Source organism: Oncorhynchus mykiss, unplaced genomic scaffold (assembly GCF_013265735.2).
Source record: "Oncorhynchus mykiss isolate Arlee unplaced genomic scaffold, USDA_OmykA_1.1 un_scaffold_120, whole genome shotgun sequence".
NCBI classification, from domain to species: domain Eukaryota; kingdom Metazoa; phylum Chordata; class Actinopteri; order Salmoniformes; family Salmonidae; genus Oncorhynchus; species Oncorhynchus mykiss.
Window position 1 is genome coordinate 172,501 of NW_023493661.1, and position 19,025 is coordinate 191,525.

At 48.5% G+C, this 19,025-nt stretch overlaps 1 protein-coding gene across 1 annotated transcript in view; it reads left to right on the forward strand.

Annotated features, from left to right (window-relative positions):
* The first annotated feature begins 2,001 nt into the window (after positions 1–2,001).
* Positions 2,002–19,025, forward strand: part of LOC110513551 (E3 ubiquitin-protein ligase RBBP6) — a 55,799-nt gene continuing 38,775 nt past the window's right edge. The window contains exons 1-3 of the mRNA XM_036972117.1: positions 2,002–3,253; positions 5,268–5,367; positions 15,207–15,318. Of these exons, the coding sequence (XP_036828012.1) occupies positions 3,088–3,253; positions 5,268–5,367; positions 15,207–15,318 (378 nt within the window). The 5' untranslated portion in view covers positions 2,002–3,087. The remainder of the gene's footprint in view (positions 3,254–5,267; positions 5,368–15,206; positions 15,319–19,025) is intronic.

Consider the following 19,025-nt stretch of genomic DNA (forward strand, 5'->3'; position numbering starts at 1 on the left):
AGGATGATAATAAATGACGAGGAGAATAAATGAGGAGAATAAATGAGGAGGACGAAGATAATAAATGAGGAGGAGGATAACAAATGAGAAGCAGGATAACAAATGAGGAGCAGGATAATAACTTCTCTCCTCAGCAAGCATCATTGGAAGGTTATAATAGGCCCATTATAAGACACATGGGCTTGCTGCGCAGGTGTTTTACTGTAGATATGCCCACCTGATCAGAGATAATTCCACAAGACAAAATAATAGATGTTAAATCAAAGGATAAGCCTCGTTTTGAACATTTATCATAAATGGTTTTAGGCCGCCATCTACTGGTGAATATAGATGTAGTTTTTAAATGTAATATCCAGGGGACTGCAAAATGAGTCGTTTCTTACGGCAGGCTTCTACAATCGCCACGATTATATTTAGTTATATGTTCAAGACATTCTTGTGTTGAGTTAATTGGCAATATCAAGCGCTTTTGTGCTACACAAAATCTACCCAAATGTCTCATACTACCGGGCCAAAATGATACAGCACAACATTTTCTCAGTAGCTTGGTACCTAAATTCTTCTCAGTGGTAAAATAGATATTGTCACACTTTTTTGTTTATTTTTATTTTTTATTAACAAAAAATCAATACAGAGAGTACATGAAGGAACACAAGTATATATATATATATATATATATATATATATATATATTATATACAATGGACAATCGATCTAGGGGCGGGGCTATGGGCGGGGCTAGGGGGCGGGGCTAGGGGGTACAATATCACGTTCCAATTACACAAGGACCTTAAAGGGACATGCGTACACTTACAATTCTAACAGCTTTTTTTGTTAGTAGAGAATTTAACTGCCTTAAAATACAGTTCAATTTATTTTTGTAAGGTGAGAAAATGTGTTTGTAAATGTACATTTTGTGTATATGAAATTTGTCCAAAATAATAATGAAATTAATTATATAAAAATGTTTCAGCTTATTTCTATTGTAGGTAAAGAATCCAAACAGTACATCTCTCCACAATAGTGTAAAATCTTCATAAATGTGTTCAATTATAAATCTACTGACACAGTTTTCTCACATGAATACAATCCCCCCCCCCAAAAAGATGCAAAACTGTTTCTGGGTGGTCATTACAAAAGGAGCCATTTGAGTTGATGTTTTCCTTAAACTTCTTCATATAGTGGTTGGCAGGATAATATTTATGAATCATTTTAAAGGAAACTTCCTTAATTGTGTTAAGAAGTAGGTAGGTATGTGTGTGGCAACATTCAAACTTTTTTCCCAACAGATATGATCAGCACATCCATTCCAATAAGGCATGACATAAGGCATGACATAAGGCATGACATAAGGCATGACATAAGGCATGACATAAGGCATGACATAAGGTATAGATACAATATCCTGCTGAAACAAGGTTCGTATCGCTCTGTTGTTGAATGGACCAAAAGAGAAACAAATCTTTCCTACTGATGAGTCAACAGGGTCAACAGAAGGTAGGCTCTGAGGGTCAGGTCTTTCCTACTGATGAGTCAACAGGGTCAATAGAAGGTAGGCTCTGAGGGTCAGGTCTTTCCTACTGATGAGTCAACAGGGTCAACAGAAGGTAGGCTCTGAGGGTCAGGTCTTTCCTACTGATGAGTCAACAGGGTCAACAGAAGGTAGGCTCTGAGGGTCAGGTCTTTCCTACTGATGAGTCAACAGGGTCAATAGAAGGTAGGCTCTGAGGGTCAGGTCTTTCCTACTGATGAGTCAACAGGGTCAATAGAAGGTAGGCTCTGAGGGTCAGGTCTTTCCTACTGATGAGTCAACAGGGTCAACAGAAGGTAGGCTCTGAGGGTCAGGTCTTTCCTACTGATGAGTCAACAGGGTCAATAGAAGGTAGGTTCTGAGGGTCACCTTCCTGAATAACAGAGCAACACCTGAGGGGAATGGCATCTAAAACAATTTCAAAAATCTTTAGGTTTTACCGTGTCAAAATGCTAAAAAAAAAAAAAAAAAAATCCTTATAACTGAGTAAAAGACCCCTCTGCATTTACCCGTTGGTGTGTATTGTCACACACCTTGTCCATTGGGGAAACGTGTTGGATTGCGTCATCAGTCGACTGCGCAGGAAGCAAAGCGACTGATGTTCTGAACGTGGCCTTTCCTTTTTCCTGCGCATGCGCAGAAAGGCCGCCGAGCCAAAATGACAGCTCTCTCCTCTTGTCTCTGTGGGAAGTCGACACAGCTGGTTGATTTCTGGACAACTCAAAATGGAAAGGAATACAACATTATTCAGATATTTGCATGGAATGTAATGACTATATATTTATATAGTTTCTGAAATATTAATGTTTTTGTTGTAGTATCCGGTTAATGTCTTCATGTCATTTGAGTTGACAGTGTCTTAGGTAGCTTGTTTGGGTTTTGTCTGTAAGCTATCAGCAAGCTAACTGTTAGCTACACGTTAGCGTTTACGAGAAGGCCAGACTTGTCTTTATTTTCTGTCATAATTCACATGAACTAGTTAGCTACCCCTTTTACACAGGGAATAAATTAGCTATTACATACCGTCGTGTTTGCGCTGTTTTTTTGTTTATTTTCAAACTCTTGATTCTCTCTTAAGTGATCGCATTTATTATTATTTATTTTTTTTGGACAGTAAGGACGCAAGTAACGTTTTTATTTTATTTACTGTTTACTAGTCTTAGTTTCCTACCTTTTGGCTCTCGGACACTTTGTTGATCTTTATTTTATGTATTGAAGTATCGGGTCAAATTGCTTTTCCCCCACCATGTTTCTGGAAGGCGGTGTGTTGCTTTGGGCCAGTTTCTACGGTACAAAACTCTAAAAAAAAAAACACAAAACCAACAAACAAGTGATTTCAGTCCATTTGACAACTCACAATCAGCATGTTTTTTTTTTTTGTTCTTCCCCTTCCGACGCGTTAGATATTAACATTTAGCTACATTAAAAACTCAGCGACCTCCATTGAACTTGCTCTGTGTCATTTTGGACAGCTTGTTGAGTTCCCTCTTACATATGATCCGTTTGGTGTCTGGGGACATCGAGTGAACCCGTCTGTGTCCCTTTTCGTTGCCACCATGTCTTGTGTACATTATAAATTCTCATCTAAACTCAACTACGACACGGTCACTTTCGATGGCCTGAACATCACTCTGGCCGACCTGAAAAGACAGATCATGGGTCGAGAGAGACTCAAAGCTGTCGACTGCGGCCTACAAATCACCAACGCACAAACTAAAGAAGGTAAGAAAGTAGTTTCATCATCTGTGTTTTGTTTTTTTAAAGGAAGACATTTTTATTTATCTTAACTAAGTTAAATCACTTGGGATGTCAAAGCTGCCGACAGCTGTTGCTACCTAGTTATTAGCTAAGAACACATTTGTCCAGTGACGGAAAGCCCCCCCCCAAATCAGACATTTTTAAAACTTTTATGAAATGTATAATGTCATGTTATTGAGTTCTTCGTGTTGAATATATATATATATATAATGTTTTTCCCGTATCACCTATATAGTCCTGATCTACCATCACTTTATCAGACAAAACACACGTGTTGTGTTTGACTGTCCTGTTGCTGCTAACTGCTAACTAGCTACTTTCTAACTAACCAGGTTACTGCTTCAACCTCGGATGACAGCTAGGTAGCTAAGTTTAAAAATAAAAAGCTAACTAGTAAGTTGGTTGACGAGCTATAGCTCAAGTGCAGGGGCTTTCCGTGCCGTTTGCTGATGCTGAACCCCCATCGGGAAGCAGCACATAACGGGGCCTGGACGGAAATCCTAACGTTAAATAAGGTGAACTAGTGACAACCACAGGGATCAATAAGCACCAATAAACTAGTGTCAACCACAGGGATCAATAAGCACCAATAAACTAGTGTCAACCACAGGGATCAATAAGCACCAATAAACTAGTGTCAACCACAGGGATCAATAAGCACCAATAAACTAGTGTCAACCACAGGGATCAATAAGCACCAATAAACTAGTGTCAACCACAGGGATCAATAAGCACCAATAAACTAGTGTCAACCACAGGGATCAATAAGCACCAATAAACTAGTGACAACCACAGGGATCAATAAGCACCAATAAACTAGTGACAACCACAGGGATCAATAAGCACCAATAAACTAGTGTCAACCACAGGGATCAATAAGCACCAATAAACTAGTGTCAACCACAGGGATCAATAATCACCGTCGGGAACCCATTTCGAATGAAGAGGTCTTGACAGCCAGACAACCACTGTGGTTACTGGTCAAATGGGGCCCGGTAAATATGTTTTTGTGACAGGGCTTGAATAGAGAAGAGGGTCAATGGGTTTGAGCCGTTTCGTTGAAGGGAAATGTTCATTTTATATGCATTTATTTTATTTTATTTGGCCCTACCTGTAAGGTTCCATCATCCACAAAACCCCTTTATTTCAGCCCAGGTGGTTGGCTTGGGTGCTGGCATGGTGGGGTTAGGCCTAGTCAGGGAGTCTGGTTCCTCTTATGGTTTCTTCCTTCTACTGTGAACTGCTTGCTCTTTGGGGGGGTTGAGGCCAGTGTACTTTAAAAACACTTCCTGACAACCATGAATGTAAAACGTCATATGTAAATTGAATAGATAAGATGGATTGATTTTATATTAGATATAGATATCTAGGATGGCGCCCGGGGAACTAGATATCTGGGATGGTGCCCGGGGGACTAGATATCTGGGATGGCGCACCGGGGCACTAGATATCTGGGATGGCGCACCGGGGGACTAGATATCTGGGATGGCGCACCGGGGGACTAGATATCTGGGATGGCGCACCGGGGGACTAGATATCTGGGATGGCGCACCGGGGGACTAGATATCTGGGATGGCGCACCGGGGGACTAGATATCTGGGATGGCGCACCGGGGAACTAGATATCTGGGATGGCGCCCGGGGAACTAGATATCTGGGATGGTGCCCGGGGGACTAGATATCTGGGATGGCGCACCGGGGGACTAGATATCTGGGATGGCGCACCGGGGGACTAGATATCTGGGATGGCGCACCGGGGGACTAGATATCTGGGATGGCGCACCGGGGGACTAGATATCTGGGATGGCGCACCGGGGGACTAGATATCTGGGATGGCGCACCGGGGGACTAGATATCTGGGATGGCGCACCGGGGGACTAGATATCTGGGATGGCGCACCGGGGGACTAGATATCTGGGATGGCGCACCGGGGGACTACCAACAGACAGACCAGTAATTCCCTCGTCTCTGATCTGTAGAATACAAAGACGACGAGGCCCTGATATCCAAGAACTCCTCTGTCATCATCAGAAGAATACCCATCGGAGGAGTCAAGGCTTCAAGCAAGATGTATAACATGTGAGTACATATATACACAGTGTAGTCACCTGGCCTTAACCCAGCCTGTAGTCACCTGGCCTGTAGTCACCTGGCCTTAACCCAGCCTGTAGTCACCTGGCCTGTAGTCTCCTGACCTTAACCCAGCCTGTAGTCACCTGGCCTGTAGTCACCTGGCCTTAACCCAGCCTGTAGTCACCTGGCCTGTAGTCACCTGGCCTTAACCCAGCCTGTAGTCACCTGGCCTGTAGTCTCCTGACCTTAACCCAGCCTGTAGTCACCAAGCAAGATGTATAACATGTGAGTACATATATACACAGTGTAGTCACCTGGCCTTAACCCAGCCTGTAGTCACCTGGCCTGTAGTCTCCTGACCTTAACCCAGCCTGTAGTCACCTGGCCTGTAGTCTCCTGACCTTAACCCAGCCTGTAGTCACCTGGCCTGTAGTCACCTGGCCTTAACCCAGCCTGTAGTCACCTGGCCTGTAGTCTCCTGACCTTAACCCAGCCTGTAGTCACCTGGCCTGTAGTCACCTGGCCTCAACCCAGCCTGTAGTCACCTGGCCTGTAGTCACCTGGCCTTAACCCAGCCTGTAGTCACCTGGCCTTAACCCAGCCTGTAGTCACCTGGCCTGTAGTCACCTGGCCTTAACCCAGCCTGTAGTCACCTGGCCTGTAGTCACCTGGCCTTAACCCAGCCTGTAGTCACCTGGCCTGTAGTCACCTGACCTTAACCCAGCCTGTAGTCACCAAGCAAGATGTATAACATGTGAGTACATATATACACAGTGTAGTCACCTGGCCTGTAGTCACCTGACCTTAACCCAGCCTGTAGTCACCTGGCCTCAACCCAGCCTGTAGTCACCTGGCCTGTAGTCACCTGACCTTAACCCAGCCTGTAGTCACCTGGCCTTAACCCAGCCTGTAGTCACCTGACCTTAACCCAGCCTGTAGTCACCAAGCAAGATGTATAACATGTGAGTACATATATACACAGTGTAGTCACCTGGCCTTAACCCAGCCTGTAGTCACCTGACCTTAACCCAGCCTGTAGTCACCTGGCCTTAACCCAGCCTGTAGTCACCTGGCCTTAACCCAGCCTGTAGTCACCTGGCCTGTAGTCACCTGACCTTAACCCAGCCTGTAGTCACCAAGCAAGATGTATAACATGTGAGTACATATATACACAGTGCATCGAGGACTCCCTGGTGGTCTAAGGTCGCTGCAGCTCAGTGCAAGAGGGGGTCAATACAGTCCCTGGTTCGATTCCAGGCTGTATCACATCCGGCCGTGATTGGGAGTCCCATAGGGTGGCGCACAATTAGCCCAGCGTCGTCCGGGTTTGACCCGGGGGTAGGCCTTCATTGTAAATAAGAATTTGTTCTGAACTGACTTGCCTCGTTAAATTAAAGGTTAAATTAAATTTATATTTAAACAAATCAGAAACTATACAAACCCATTTTCCCCACATTTTGTTTAAAACTTTTCAGCCCTATTCTAAAATGTATTAAATATTTTTTCCTCCATCAATCTGCCCCATAATGACATCACAGTACCCCATAGTGACATCACAGTACCCCATAATGACATCACAGTACCCCATAGTGACATCACAGTACCCCATAGTGACATCACAGTACCCCATAGTGACATCACAGTACCCCATAGTGACATCACAGTACCCCATAGTGACATCACAATCTGCCCCATTGTGACAAAGCGAAAACAGGTATTTAGAAATATTTGCAAATGTATTAAAAATAATATTTACATAATTATTCAGACCCTTTGCTTTGAGACTTGAAATTGAGCTCAGGAGCATCCTGTTTCCATTGATCATCCTTGAGATGTTTCTACAACGTGATTGGAGGTCCACCTGTGGTAAATTCAATTAATTGGACATGATTTAGAAAGGCACACACCTGTCTATATAAAGGTTCCACATTTGACAGTTCATGTCAGAGCGAAAACAAAGCCAACGAGGTCGCAGGAATTGTCCGTAGAGCTCCGAGACAGATCTTTGCCTTGTCTCAATCCTGGAGAAGGGCATGTCAGAGCAAAAACCAAGCCATGAGGTCGAAGGAATTGGGAATTATCCTTAGAGCTCCGAGATAGGATTATGTCGAGGTACAGATCTGGGGAAGGGTACCAAAACATTTCTGGAGCATTGAAGGTCCCCAAGAACACAGTGGCCTCCATCATTCTGAAATGGAACAAGTTTGGAACCACCAAAGACTCTTCCTAGAGCTGGCTGCCCGGCCAAACTGAGCAATCGGTGGAGAAGGGCCTTGGTCAGGGAGGTGACTGAGAACCTGATGGTCACTCTAACAGAGCTCCAGAGTTCCTCTGTGGAGATGGGAGAACCTTCCAGAAGGACAACCATTTCAACAGCACTCCACCAATCAGGCCTTTATGGTAGAAAGGCCAGACAGAAGCCACTCCTCAGTAAAAGGCACATGACAGCCTGCTTGGAGTTTGCCAAAAGGCACCTAAAGGACTCTCAGACCATGAGATACAAGGTTCTCTGGTCTGAAACCACGATTGAACTCTTTGGCCTGAATGCCAAGCATCACATCTGGAGGAAACCTGGCACCATCCCTACGGTGAAACATGGTGGTGGCAGCATCATGCTGTGGGGATGTTTTTCAGCGGCAGGGACTGGGAGACTAGTCAGGATCGAGGGAAAGATGAACGGAGCAAAGTACAGAGAGATCCTTGATGAAAACCTGAATCGGAGTGCTCAGGACCTCAGACTGGGGTGAAGGTTCACCTTCCAACAGGACAATGACCCTAAGCACACAGCCAAGACAACACGGAAGTGGTTTCGGGACAAGTCTCTGAATGTCCTTGAGTGGCCCGGCCAGAGCCCAGACTTTGAAGCCGATCGAACATCTCTGGAGAGACCTGAAAATAGCTGTGCAGTGACGCTCCCCATCCAACCTGACAGAGCGTGAGAGGATCTGCAGAGGAGAATGGGAGAAACTCCCCCAAATACAGGTGTGCCAAGCTTGTAGCTTCATCAACGTACCGAGTAAAGGCTCTGAATGCTTATGTAATTTATATTTCAGTATTTATTTGTAATACTTTTACCAAAATGTCTAAAACCTGTTTTTTGCTTTGTTATTGTGATGTCATTATGGGGTGTTGTGATGTCATTATGGGGTGTTGTGATGTCATTGTGGGGTATTGTGATGTCATTATGGGGTATTGTGATGTCATTGTGGGGTATTGTGTATAGATTTAATCCATTTTTTGAGTAAGGCCGTAACGTAACAAAAATATCGAAGTCAAGGGGTCTGAATACTTTCTCAATGTACTGAAAATACATTTTAATAGCAGGACACTGTAAAGTCCATTCTTCCCCTGAAGAGTAGGAATTAGCCTTTTTTTTTGAGAAGGTTTTTGAATTCTAAGCAACCTGCATACACGTTGTTTTGATGTACAATAGACCCAACAATAGCTACTGTAGTAGGTCAACGCTGTGTGCAGGAATGCGTTGGTGGGCATTGTGATGCTCGTGAAGTTCCTTTATCGGCGTCAGACCATTGCCTACTTCTCACTTTTACATTTCCATGGATTGCCCCTGTCTCTGCATTTGTTATAAAGAAGCAAAGGGTGAAAAGATGTTTCAAATGAAAACCAAGATGGCTGCCGTCAAAAACCAAGATGGCTGCCGTCAAAAACCAAGATGGCTGCCGTCAAAAACCAAGACGGCTGCTGTCAAAAACCAAGACGGCTGCCGTCAAAAACCAAGATGGCTGGACACTAGTTAGACACTGGTTACACAAACCTAATGACTGGACACTAGCAAACAGTAGAACACAAGTATAAACACCATGGGACCACGCAGCCATCATACCGCTCAGGAAGGAGACACGTTCTGTCTCCTAGAGATGAACGTACTTTGGTGCGAAAAGTGCAAATCAATCCCAGAACAACAGCAAAGGACCTTGTGAAGATGCTGGAGGAAACAGGTACAAAAGTATCTATATCCACAGTAAAACAAGTCCTATATCAACACAACCTGAAAGGCCACTCAGCAAGGAAGAAGCCACTGCTCCAAAACCACCATAAAAAAGCCAGACTACGGTTTGCAACTGCACATGAGGACAAAGATCGTACTTTTTGGAGAAATGTCCTCCGGTCTGATGGAACAAAAACAGAACTGTTTGGCCATAATGACCATCGTTATGTTTGGAGGAAAAAGGGGGAGGCTTGCAAGCCGAAGAACACCATCCCAACCGTGAAGCACGGGGGTGGCAGCATCATGTTGTGGGGGTGCTTTGCTGCAGGAGGGACTGGTGCACTTCACAAAATAGATGGCATCATGAGGACGGAAAATGATGTGGATATACTGAAGCAACATTTCAAGACATCAGTTAAAGCTTGGTTGCAAATGGGCCTTCCAAATGGACAATGACCCCAAGCATACTTCTAAAGTTGTAGCAAAATGGCTTAAGGACAACAAAGTCAAGGTACTGGATTGGACATCACAAAGCCCTGACCTCAATCACATAGAACATTTGTGGGCAGAACTGAAAAAGCAAAGAGGCCTACAAACCTGACTCAGTTACACCAGCTCTGTCAGGAGGCCTACAAACCTGACTCGGTTACACCAGCTCTGTCAGGAGGCCTACAAACCTGACTCGGTTACACCAGCTCTGTCAGGAGGCCTACAAACCTGTCTCAGTTACACCAGCTCTGTCAGGAGGCCTACAAACCTGTCTCAGTTACACCAGCTCTGTCAGGAGGCCTACAAACCTGACTCAGTTACACCAGCTCTGTCAGGAGGCCTACAAACCTGACTCAGTTACACCAGCTCTGTCAGGAGGCCTACAAACCTGACTCAGTTACACCAGCTCTGTCAGGAGGCCTACAAACCTGACTCAGTTACACCAGCTCTGTCAGGAGGCCTACAAACCTGACTCAGTTACACCAGCTCTGTCAGGAGGCCTACAAACCTGACTCAGTTACACCAGCTCTGTCAGGAGGCCTACAAACCTGACTCAGTTACACCAGCTCTGTCAGGAGGCCTACAAACCTGACTCAGTTACACCAGCTCTGTCAGGAGGCCTACAAACCTGACTCAGTTACACCAGCTCTGTCAGGAGGACTACAAACCTGACTCAGTTACACCAGCTCTGTCAGGAGGAATGGGCCAAAATTCACCCTACTTATTGTGGGAAGCTTGTGGAAGGCTACCCGAAACATTTGACCCAAGTTTAACAATTTAATGCTACCAAATACTAATTGAGTGCATGTAATCTTCTGACCCACTGGGAATGTGATGAAAGAAATAAAAGCTGAAATAAATCATTCTCTCTACTATTATTCTGACATTTCACATTCTTAAAATAAAGTGGTGATCCTAACTGACCTAAGACAGGCACATAGTTTGAAGCACAATAGACCAACCATAGCTACTGTAGTAGGTCAAAGCTGTGTGCTGGAAAACCTTGGTGGATTATGGGTGAAGTAGGCGTTGTGGAGCTCGTGAATTTATTCGCTTTTTTGGGGGGGGGGGGGGGGGGGGGGGGGCTACAGACCAATGCCTATTTCTCACCTAAAACAGTTCATTTTTTAAATTTATAATCATATCTGTATATTTGTCGTAATTGTGACATTTTAAATAGCACTTCCTGATGTGGCATCAAGTGATGATGGAAGCAGTGGGCCCCAGATCATTTATCTAGATTCGTTTCTTCCTGATGTTGGAAGCAGTGGGCCCCAGATCATTTATCTAGATTCGTTTCTTCCTGATGTTGGAAGCAGTGGGCCCCAGATCATTTATCTAGATTCGTTTCTTCCTGATGTTGGAAGCAGTGGGCCCCAGGTAATTTATCTAGATTCGTTTCTTCCTGATGTTGGAAGCAGTGGGCCCCAGGTCATTTATCTAGATTCGTTTCTTCCTGATGATGGAAGCAGTGGGCCCCAGATCATTTATCTAGATTCGTTACTTCCTGATGATGGAAGCAGTGGGCCCCAGATCATTTATCTAGATTAGTTACTTCCTGATGATGGAAGCAGTGGGCCCCAGGTCATTTATCTAGATTCGTTTCTAAGTGAGGAGCTCTGGATTGTTTGTGTGACTGAGAACTGTGTCAGTTAAGATATTCAAATAAGGGACGTTGGACCGCAGCTCTGCTCTCTCACACCTGCTGCTGGGGGATGTGGTGCCTTAGGTGGTGTGGTGCTATAGGGGGTGTGGTGCTATAGGGGGTGTGGTGCTATAGGGGGTGTGGTGCTATAGGGGGTGTGGTGCTTTAGGGGGTGTGGTGCTGTAGGGGGTGTGGTGCTGCGTGGGGGTGTGGCGCTGCATGGGGTGGTGTGGCGCTGCATGGGGTGGTGTGGCGCTGCATGGGGTGGTGTGGCGCTGCATGGGGTGGTGTGGCGCTGCATGGGGTGGTGTGGCGCTGCATGGGGTGTGGTGTTGTTGGGCGTGTGGTGCTGCAGGGGGTGTGGGGGTGTGGTGCTGCTGGGGGTGTGTTGTTGCTGGGTGTGTGGGGGTGTGGTGCTGCAGGGGGTGTGGTGTTGCAGGGGGTGTGGTGCTGCTGGGGGTGTGGTGCTGCAGGGGGTGTGGTGTTTCTGGGGGTGTGGTGGTGCTGCAGGGGGTGTGGGGGTGTGGTGCTGCTGGGGGTGTGTTGTTGCTGGGTGTGTGGGGGTGTGGTGCTGCAGGGGGTGTGGTTGCAGGGGGTGTGGTGCTGTTGGGGGGTGTGGTGTTTCTGGGGGTGTGGGGGTGTGGTGCTGCTGGGGGTGTGGTGCTGCAGGGGGTGTGTTGCTGGCGGTGTGTTGTTGCTGGGGGTGTGGTGCTGCAGGGGGTGTGGTGCTGCAGGGGGTGTGGGGGTGTGGTGCTGCTGGGGGTGTGGTGGTGCTGGGGGTGTGGTGGCAGGTCTGGTTTGGGGGTAACAGACACACAACAGGTCTGGGGGTAACAGACACACAACAGGTCAGGTCTGGGGGTAACAGACACACAACAAGTCTGGTCTGGGGGTAACAGACACACAACAAGTCTGGTCTGGGGGTAACAGACACACAACAAGTCTGGTCTGGGGGTAACAGACACACAACAAGTCTGGTCTGGGGGTAACAGACACACAACAAGTCTGGTCTGGGGGTAACAGACACACAACAAGTCTGGTCTGGGGGTAACAGACACACAACAAGTCTGGTCTGGGGGTAACAGACACACAACAAGTCTGGTCTGGGGGTAACAGACACACAACAAGTCTGGTCTGGGGGTAACAGACACACAACAAGTCTGGTCTGGGGGTAACAGACACACAACAAGTCTGGTCTGGGGGTAACAGACACACAACAGGTCTGGGGGTAACAGACACACAACAGGTCTGGGGGTAACAGACACACAACAGGTCTGGGGGTAACAGACACACAACAGGTCTGGGGGTAACAGACACACAACAGGTCTGGGGGTAACAGACACACAACAGGTCTGGGGGTAACACACACAACAGGTCTGGGGGTAACACACACAACAGGTCTGGGGGTAACACACACAACAGGTCTGGTCTGGGGGTAACAGACACACAACAGGTCTGGGGGTAACAGACACACAACAGGTCTGGTCTGGGGGTAACACACACAACAGGTCTGGTCTGGGGGTAACAGACACACAACAGGTCTGGGGGTAACAGACACACAACAGGTCTGGGGGTAACAGACACACAACAGGTCTGGGGGTAACAGACACACAACAGGTCTGGGGGTAACAGACACACAACAGGTCTGGTCTGGGGGTAACAGACACACAACAGGTCTGGTCTGGGGGTAACAGACACACAACAGGTCTGGGGGTAACAGACACACAACAGGTCTGGGGGTAACAGACACACAACAGGTCTGGTCTGGGGGTAACACACACAACAGGTCTGGTCTGGGGGTAACAGACACACAACAGGTCTGGGGGTAACACACACAACAGGTCTGGGGGTAACACACACAACAGGTCTGGTCTGGGGGTAACAGACACACAACAGGTCTGGGGGTAACACACACAACAGGTCTGGTCTGGGGGTAACACACACACAACAGGTCTGGTCTGGGGGTAACAGACACACAACAGGTCTGGGGGTAACACACACACAACAGGTCTGGTCTGGGGGTAACAGACACACAACAGGTCTGGGGGTAACACACACAACAGGTCAGGTCTGGGGGTAACACACACACAACAGGTCTGGGGGTAACACACACACAACAGGTCTGGGGGTAACACACACACAACAGGTCAGGTCTGGGGGTAACAGACACACAACAGGTCTGGGGGTAACACACAACAGGTCTGGGGGTAACACACACACAACAGGTCTGGTCTGGGGGTAACAGACACACAACAGGTCTGGGGGTAACAGACACACAACAGGTCTGGTCTGGGGGTAACAGACACACAACAGGTCTGGGGGTAACAGACACACAACAGGTCTGGGGGTAACAGACACACAACAGGTCTGGGGGTAACAGACACACAACAGGTCTGGGGGTAACAGACACACAACAGGTCTGGGGGTAACAGACACACAACAGGTCTGGGGGTAACAGACACACAACAGGTCTGGGGGTAACACACACAACAGGTCTGGTCTGGGGGTAACACACACAACAGGTCTGGTCTGGGGGTAACAGACACACAACAGGTCTGGGGGTAACAGACACACAACAGGTCTGGGGGTAACAGACACACAACAGGTCTGGTCTGGGGGTAACAGACACACAACAGGTCTGGGGGTAACAGACACACAACAGGTCTGGGGGTAACACACACAACAGGTCAGGTCTGGGGGTAACACACACACAACAGGTCTGGGGGTAACACACACAACAGGTCAGGTCTGGGGGTAACACACACAACAGGTCAGGTCTGGGGGTAACACACACAACAGGTCAGGTCTGGGGGTAACACACACACAACAGGTCTGGGGGTAACACACACAACAGGTCAGGTCTGGGGGTAACACACACAACAGGTCAGGTCTGGGGGTAACACACACAACAGGTCAGGTCTGGGGGTAACACACACACAACAGGTCTGGGGGTAACACACACAACAGGTCAGGTCTGGGGGTAACAGACACACAACAGGTCTGGGGGTAACAGACACACAACAGGTCTGGTCTGGGGGTAACAGACACACAACAGGTCTGGTCTGGGGGTAACAGACACACAACAGGTCTGGGGGTAACACACACACAACAGGTCTGGTCTGGGGGTAACAGACACACAACAGGTCTGGTCTGGGGGTAACAGACACACAACAGGTCAGACATGTCGGTTTTTGGAATTTCAGGCTCAAACAAGTTGTGAATCCTGTTTTTATTTTTCTAGACTGACTATTTTAAACTTGGACGTGTGTCTGTCTGGAGAAGAGCGTCTGAATGACCAACATGAATTTAACTCTCTCTCTGTCTCCTCTCTCTCTGTCCTCTCTCTCTCCTGTGTCTCTCTGTTCTCTCTCTGTTCTCTCTCTCTCTCTCTGTCCTCTCTCTCTCTCTCTTTCTCCTCTCTCTCTGTCCTCTCTCTCTCTCTCTCCTGTCTCTCTCTCTGTCCTCTCTCTCTCCTGTCTCTCTCTCTCTCTGTCCTCTCTCTCTGTCCTCTCTCTCTCTCTCTCCTGTCTCTCTCTCTGTCCTCTCTCTCTCCTGTCTCTCTCTCTCTCTGTCCTCTCTCTGTCCTCTCTCTCTCTCTCTCTGTCCTCTCTCTCTCTCTCTCTGTCCTCTCTCTCTCTCTCTCTGTCCTCTCTCTCTCTCTGTCCTCTCTCTCTCTGTCCTCTCTCTCTCTGTCCTCTCTCTCTCTGTCCTCTCTCTCTCTGTCCTCTCTCTCTCCTGTCTCTCTCTCTCTGTGTGTTCCAGTGAGCGTTTTTCAGAACAGAATCACTTCCCCGTTCAGAACCTCCCCGTCGGATCCTCCAAAGGAGATCGTTCTTCAGAACACTGTCACTTTTCCATTGGATCCTCCAAAGGAGTATGTAACGAATTCACACACACACACACACACACACACACACGTGTGTGAAATGTCTTGTCATACCATTCTAGTGTTGTCTTGTTTTTTTAAAACTACAGTACCAGTCAAAAGTTTTGAACACACCTCAAGGGATTTTATTTTCTACATTGTAGAATAATAGTGAAGACATTAAAACGATCAACTAACACATATGGAATCATGTAGTAACCAAAAAAATAAATAGATTTTAGTAGCCTTCTTGATGACAGCTTTTTCACACTCTTGGCATTCTCTCAACCAGCTTCATGAGGTAGTCACCTGGAATACTTTTCCAACAGTCTTGGAGGAGTTCCCACATGTTTTTATATATTTTGATTTCACCTTCATTTAACCAGGTCGGCCAGCTGAGAACACCTTCATTTAACCAGGTCGGCCAGCTGAGAACACCTTCATTTAACCAGGTCGGCCAGCTGAGAACAAGTTCTCATTTACAACTGAGACCCTGACCAAGATAAAGCAAAGCAGTTCGACACAAACAACACAGAGTTACACATGGAATAAACATAGTCAGTCAATAACACAATAGAACAATCTATGTCCAGTGTGTGGAAATGTAGGGAGGTAAGGCAATAAACAGGCCATAGAAGCGAAATCATTACCATATAGCAATTAAACACTGGAGTGATAGATGTGCAGGAGATTCATGTGCAAGTAGAGATACTGGGGTGCAAAGGAGCAAATAAATAACAATATGGGGATGAGGTAGTTGGGTGGGCTATTTACAGATGGGCTATGTATGCTTGGGGATGAGGTAGTTGGCTGGGCTATTTACAGATGGGCTATGTATGCTTGGGGATGAGGTAGTTGGCTGGGCTATTTACAGATGGGCTATGTATGCTTGGGGATGAGGTAGTTGGCTGGGCTATTTACAGATGGGCTATGTATGCTGAGCACTTGTTGGCTGCTTTTCCTTCACTCTGCGGTCCAACTCATCCCAAACCATCTCAACTGGGTTGAGGTCAGGTGATTTTGGAGGCCAGGTCATCTGATGCAGCACTCCATCACTCTCCTTCTTGGTGAAAATAGCCCTTACACAGCCTGGAGGTGTGTTGGGTCATTGTCCTGTTGAAAAACAAATGATAGTCCCACTAAGTGCAAACCAGATGGAATGGTGTATCACTGCAGAATGCTGTGGTAGCCATGCTGGTTAAGTGTGCCTTGAACACAGGATGTTAGCATGTGTGCTAACACCTATACAATTAGCAAGTCACACAGGATGTTAGCATGTTGCTAACACCTATACAAGAAGCAAGTCACACAGGATGTTAGCATGTTGCTAACACCTATACAAGAAGCAAGTCACACAGGATGTTAGCATGTTGCTAACACCTATACAAGAAGCAAGTCACACAGGGTGTTAGCATGTTGCTAACACCTATACAAGAAGCAAGTCACACAGGATGTTAGCATGTTGCTAACACCTATACAAGAAGGAAGTCACACAGGGTGTTAGCATGTTGCTAACATAAACTGGAGGAGGGGGATTAGACGCCCGTGAAACTGGAGGAGGGGGATTAGACGCCCGTGAAACTGGAGGAGGGGGATTAGACGCCCGTGAAACTGGAGGAGGGGGATTAGACGCCCGTGAAACTGGGGGAGGGGGATTAGACGCCCGTGAAACTGGAGGAGGGGGATTAGACGCCCGTGAAACTGGGGGAGGGGGATTAGACGCCCGTGAAACTGGGGGAGGGGGATTAGACGCCCGTGAAACTGGGGGAGGGGGATTAGACGCCCGTGAAACTGGGGGAGGGGGATTAGACGCCCGTGAAACTGGGGGAGGGGGATTAGACGCCCGTGAAACTGGGGGAGGGGGATTAGACGCCCGTGAAACTGGGGGAGGGGGATTAGACGCCCGTGAAACTGGGGGAGGGGGATTAGACGCCCGTGAAACTGGGGGAGGGGGATTAGACGCCCGTGAAACTGGCGGAGGGGGATTAGACGCCCGTGAAACTGGGGGAGGGGGATTAGACGCCCGTGAAACTGGGGGAGGGGGATTAGACGCCCGTGAAACTGGGGGAGGGGGATTAGACGCCCGTGAAACTGGCGGAGGGGGATTAGACGCCCGTGAAACTGGCGGAGGGGGATTAGACGCCCGTGAAACTGGCGGAGGGGGATTAGAAGCCCGTGAAACTGGGGGAGGGGGATTAGACGCCCGTGAAACTGGCGGAGGGGGATTAGACGCCCGTGAAACTGGCGGAGGGGATTAGAAGCCCGTGAAACTGGGGGAGGGGGATTAGACGCCCGTGAAACTGGCGGAGGGGGATTAGACGCCCGTGAAACTGGCGGATGGGGATTAGACGCCCGTGAAACTGGGGGAGGGGGATTAGACGCCCGTGAAACTGGGGGAGGGGGATTAGACGCCCGTGAAACTGGGGGAGGGGGATTAGACGCCCGTGAAACTGGGGGAGGGGGATTAGACGCCCGTGAAACTGGGGGAGGGGGATTAGACGCCCGTGAAACTGGGGGAGGGGGATTAGACGCCCGTGAAACTGGAGGAGGGGGATTAGACGCCCGTGAAACTGGAGGAGGGGGATTAGACGCCCGTGAAACTGGAGGAGGGGGATTAGACGCCCGTGAAACTGGAGGAGGGGGATTAGACGCCCGTGAAACTGGAGGAGGGGGATTAGACGCCCGTGAAACTGGGGGAGGGGGATTAGACGCCCGTGAAACTGGGGGAGGGGGATTAGACGCCCGTGAAACTGGAGGAGGGGGATTAGACGCCCGTGAAACTGGAGGAGGGGGATTAGACGCCCGTGAAACTGGAGGAGGGGGATTAGACGCCCGTGAAACTGGAGGAGGGGGATTAGACGCCCGTGAAACTGGAGGAGGGGGATTAGACGCCCGTGAAACTGGAGGAGGGGGATTAGACGCCCGTGAAACTGGGGGAGGGGGATTAGACGCCCGTGAAACTGGGGGAGGGGGATTAGACGCCCGTGAAACTGGAGGAGGGGGATTAGACGCCCGTGAAACTGGAGGAGGGGGATTAGACGCCCGTGAAACTGGAGGAGGGGGATTAGACGCCCGTGAAACTGGGGGAGGGGGATTAGACGCCCGTGAAACTGGGGGAGGGGGATTAGACGCCCGTGAAACTGGAGGAGGGGGATTAGACGCCCGTGAAACTGGAGGAGGGGGATTAGACGCCCGTGAAACTGGAGGAGGGGGATTAGACGCCCGTGAAACTGGAGGAGGGGGATTAGACGCCCGTGAAACTGGAGGAGGGGGATTAGACGCCCGTGAAACTGGAGGAGGGGGATTAGACGCCCGTGAAACTGGAGGAGGGGGATTAGACGCCCGTGAAACTGGAGGAGGGGGATTAGACGCCCGTGAAACTGGAGGAGGGGGATTAGACGCCCGTGAAACTGGAGGAGGGGGATTAGACGCCCGTGAAACTGGAGGAGGGGGATTAGACGCCCGTGAAACTGGAGGAGGGGGATTAGACGCCCGTGAAACTGGGGGAGGGGGATTAGACGCCCGTGAAACTGGGGGAGGGGGATTAGACGCCCGTGAAACTGGAGGAGGGGGATTAGACGCCCGTGAAACTGGAGGAGGGGGATTAGACGCCCGTGAAACTGGAGGAGGGGGATTAGACGCCCGTGAAACTGGAGGAGGGGGATTAGACGCCCGTGAAACTGGAGGAGGGGGATTAGACGCCCGTGAAACTGGAG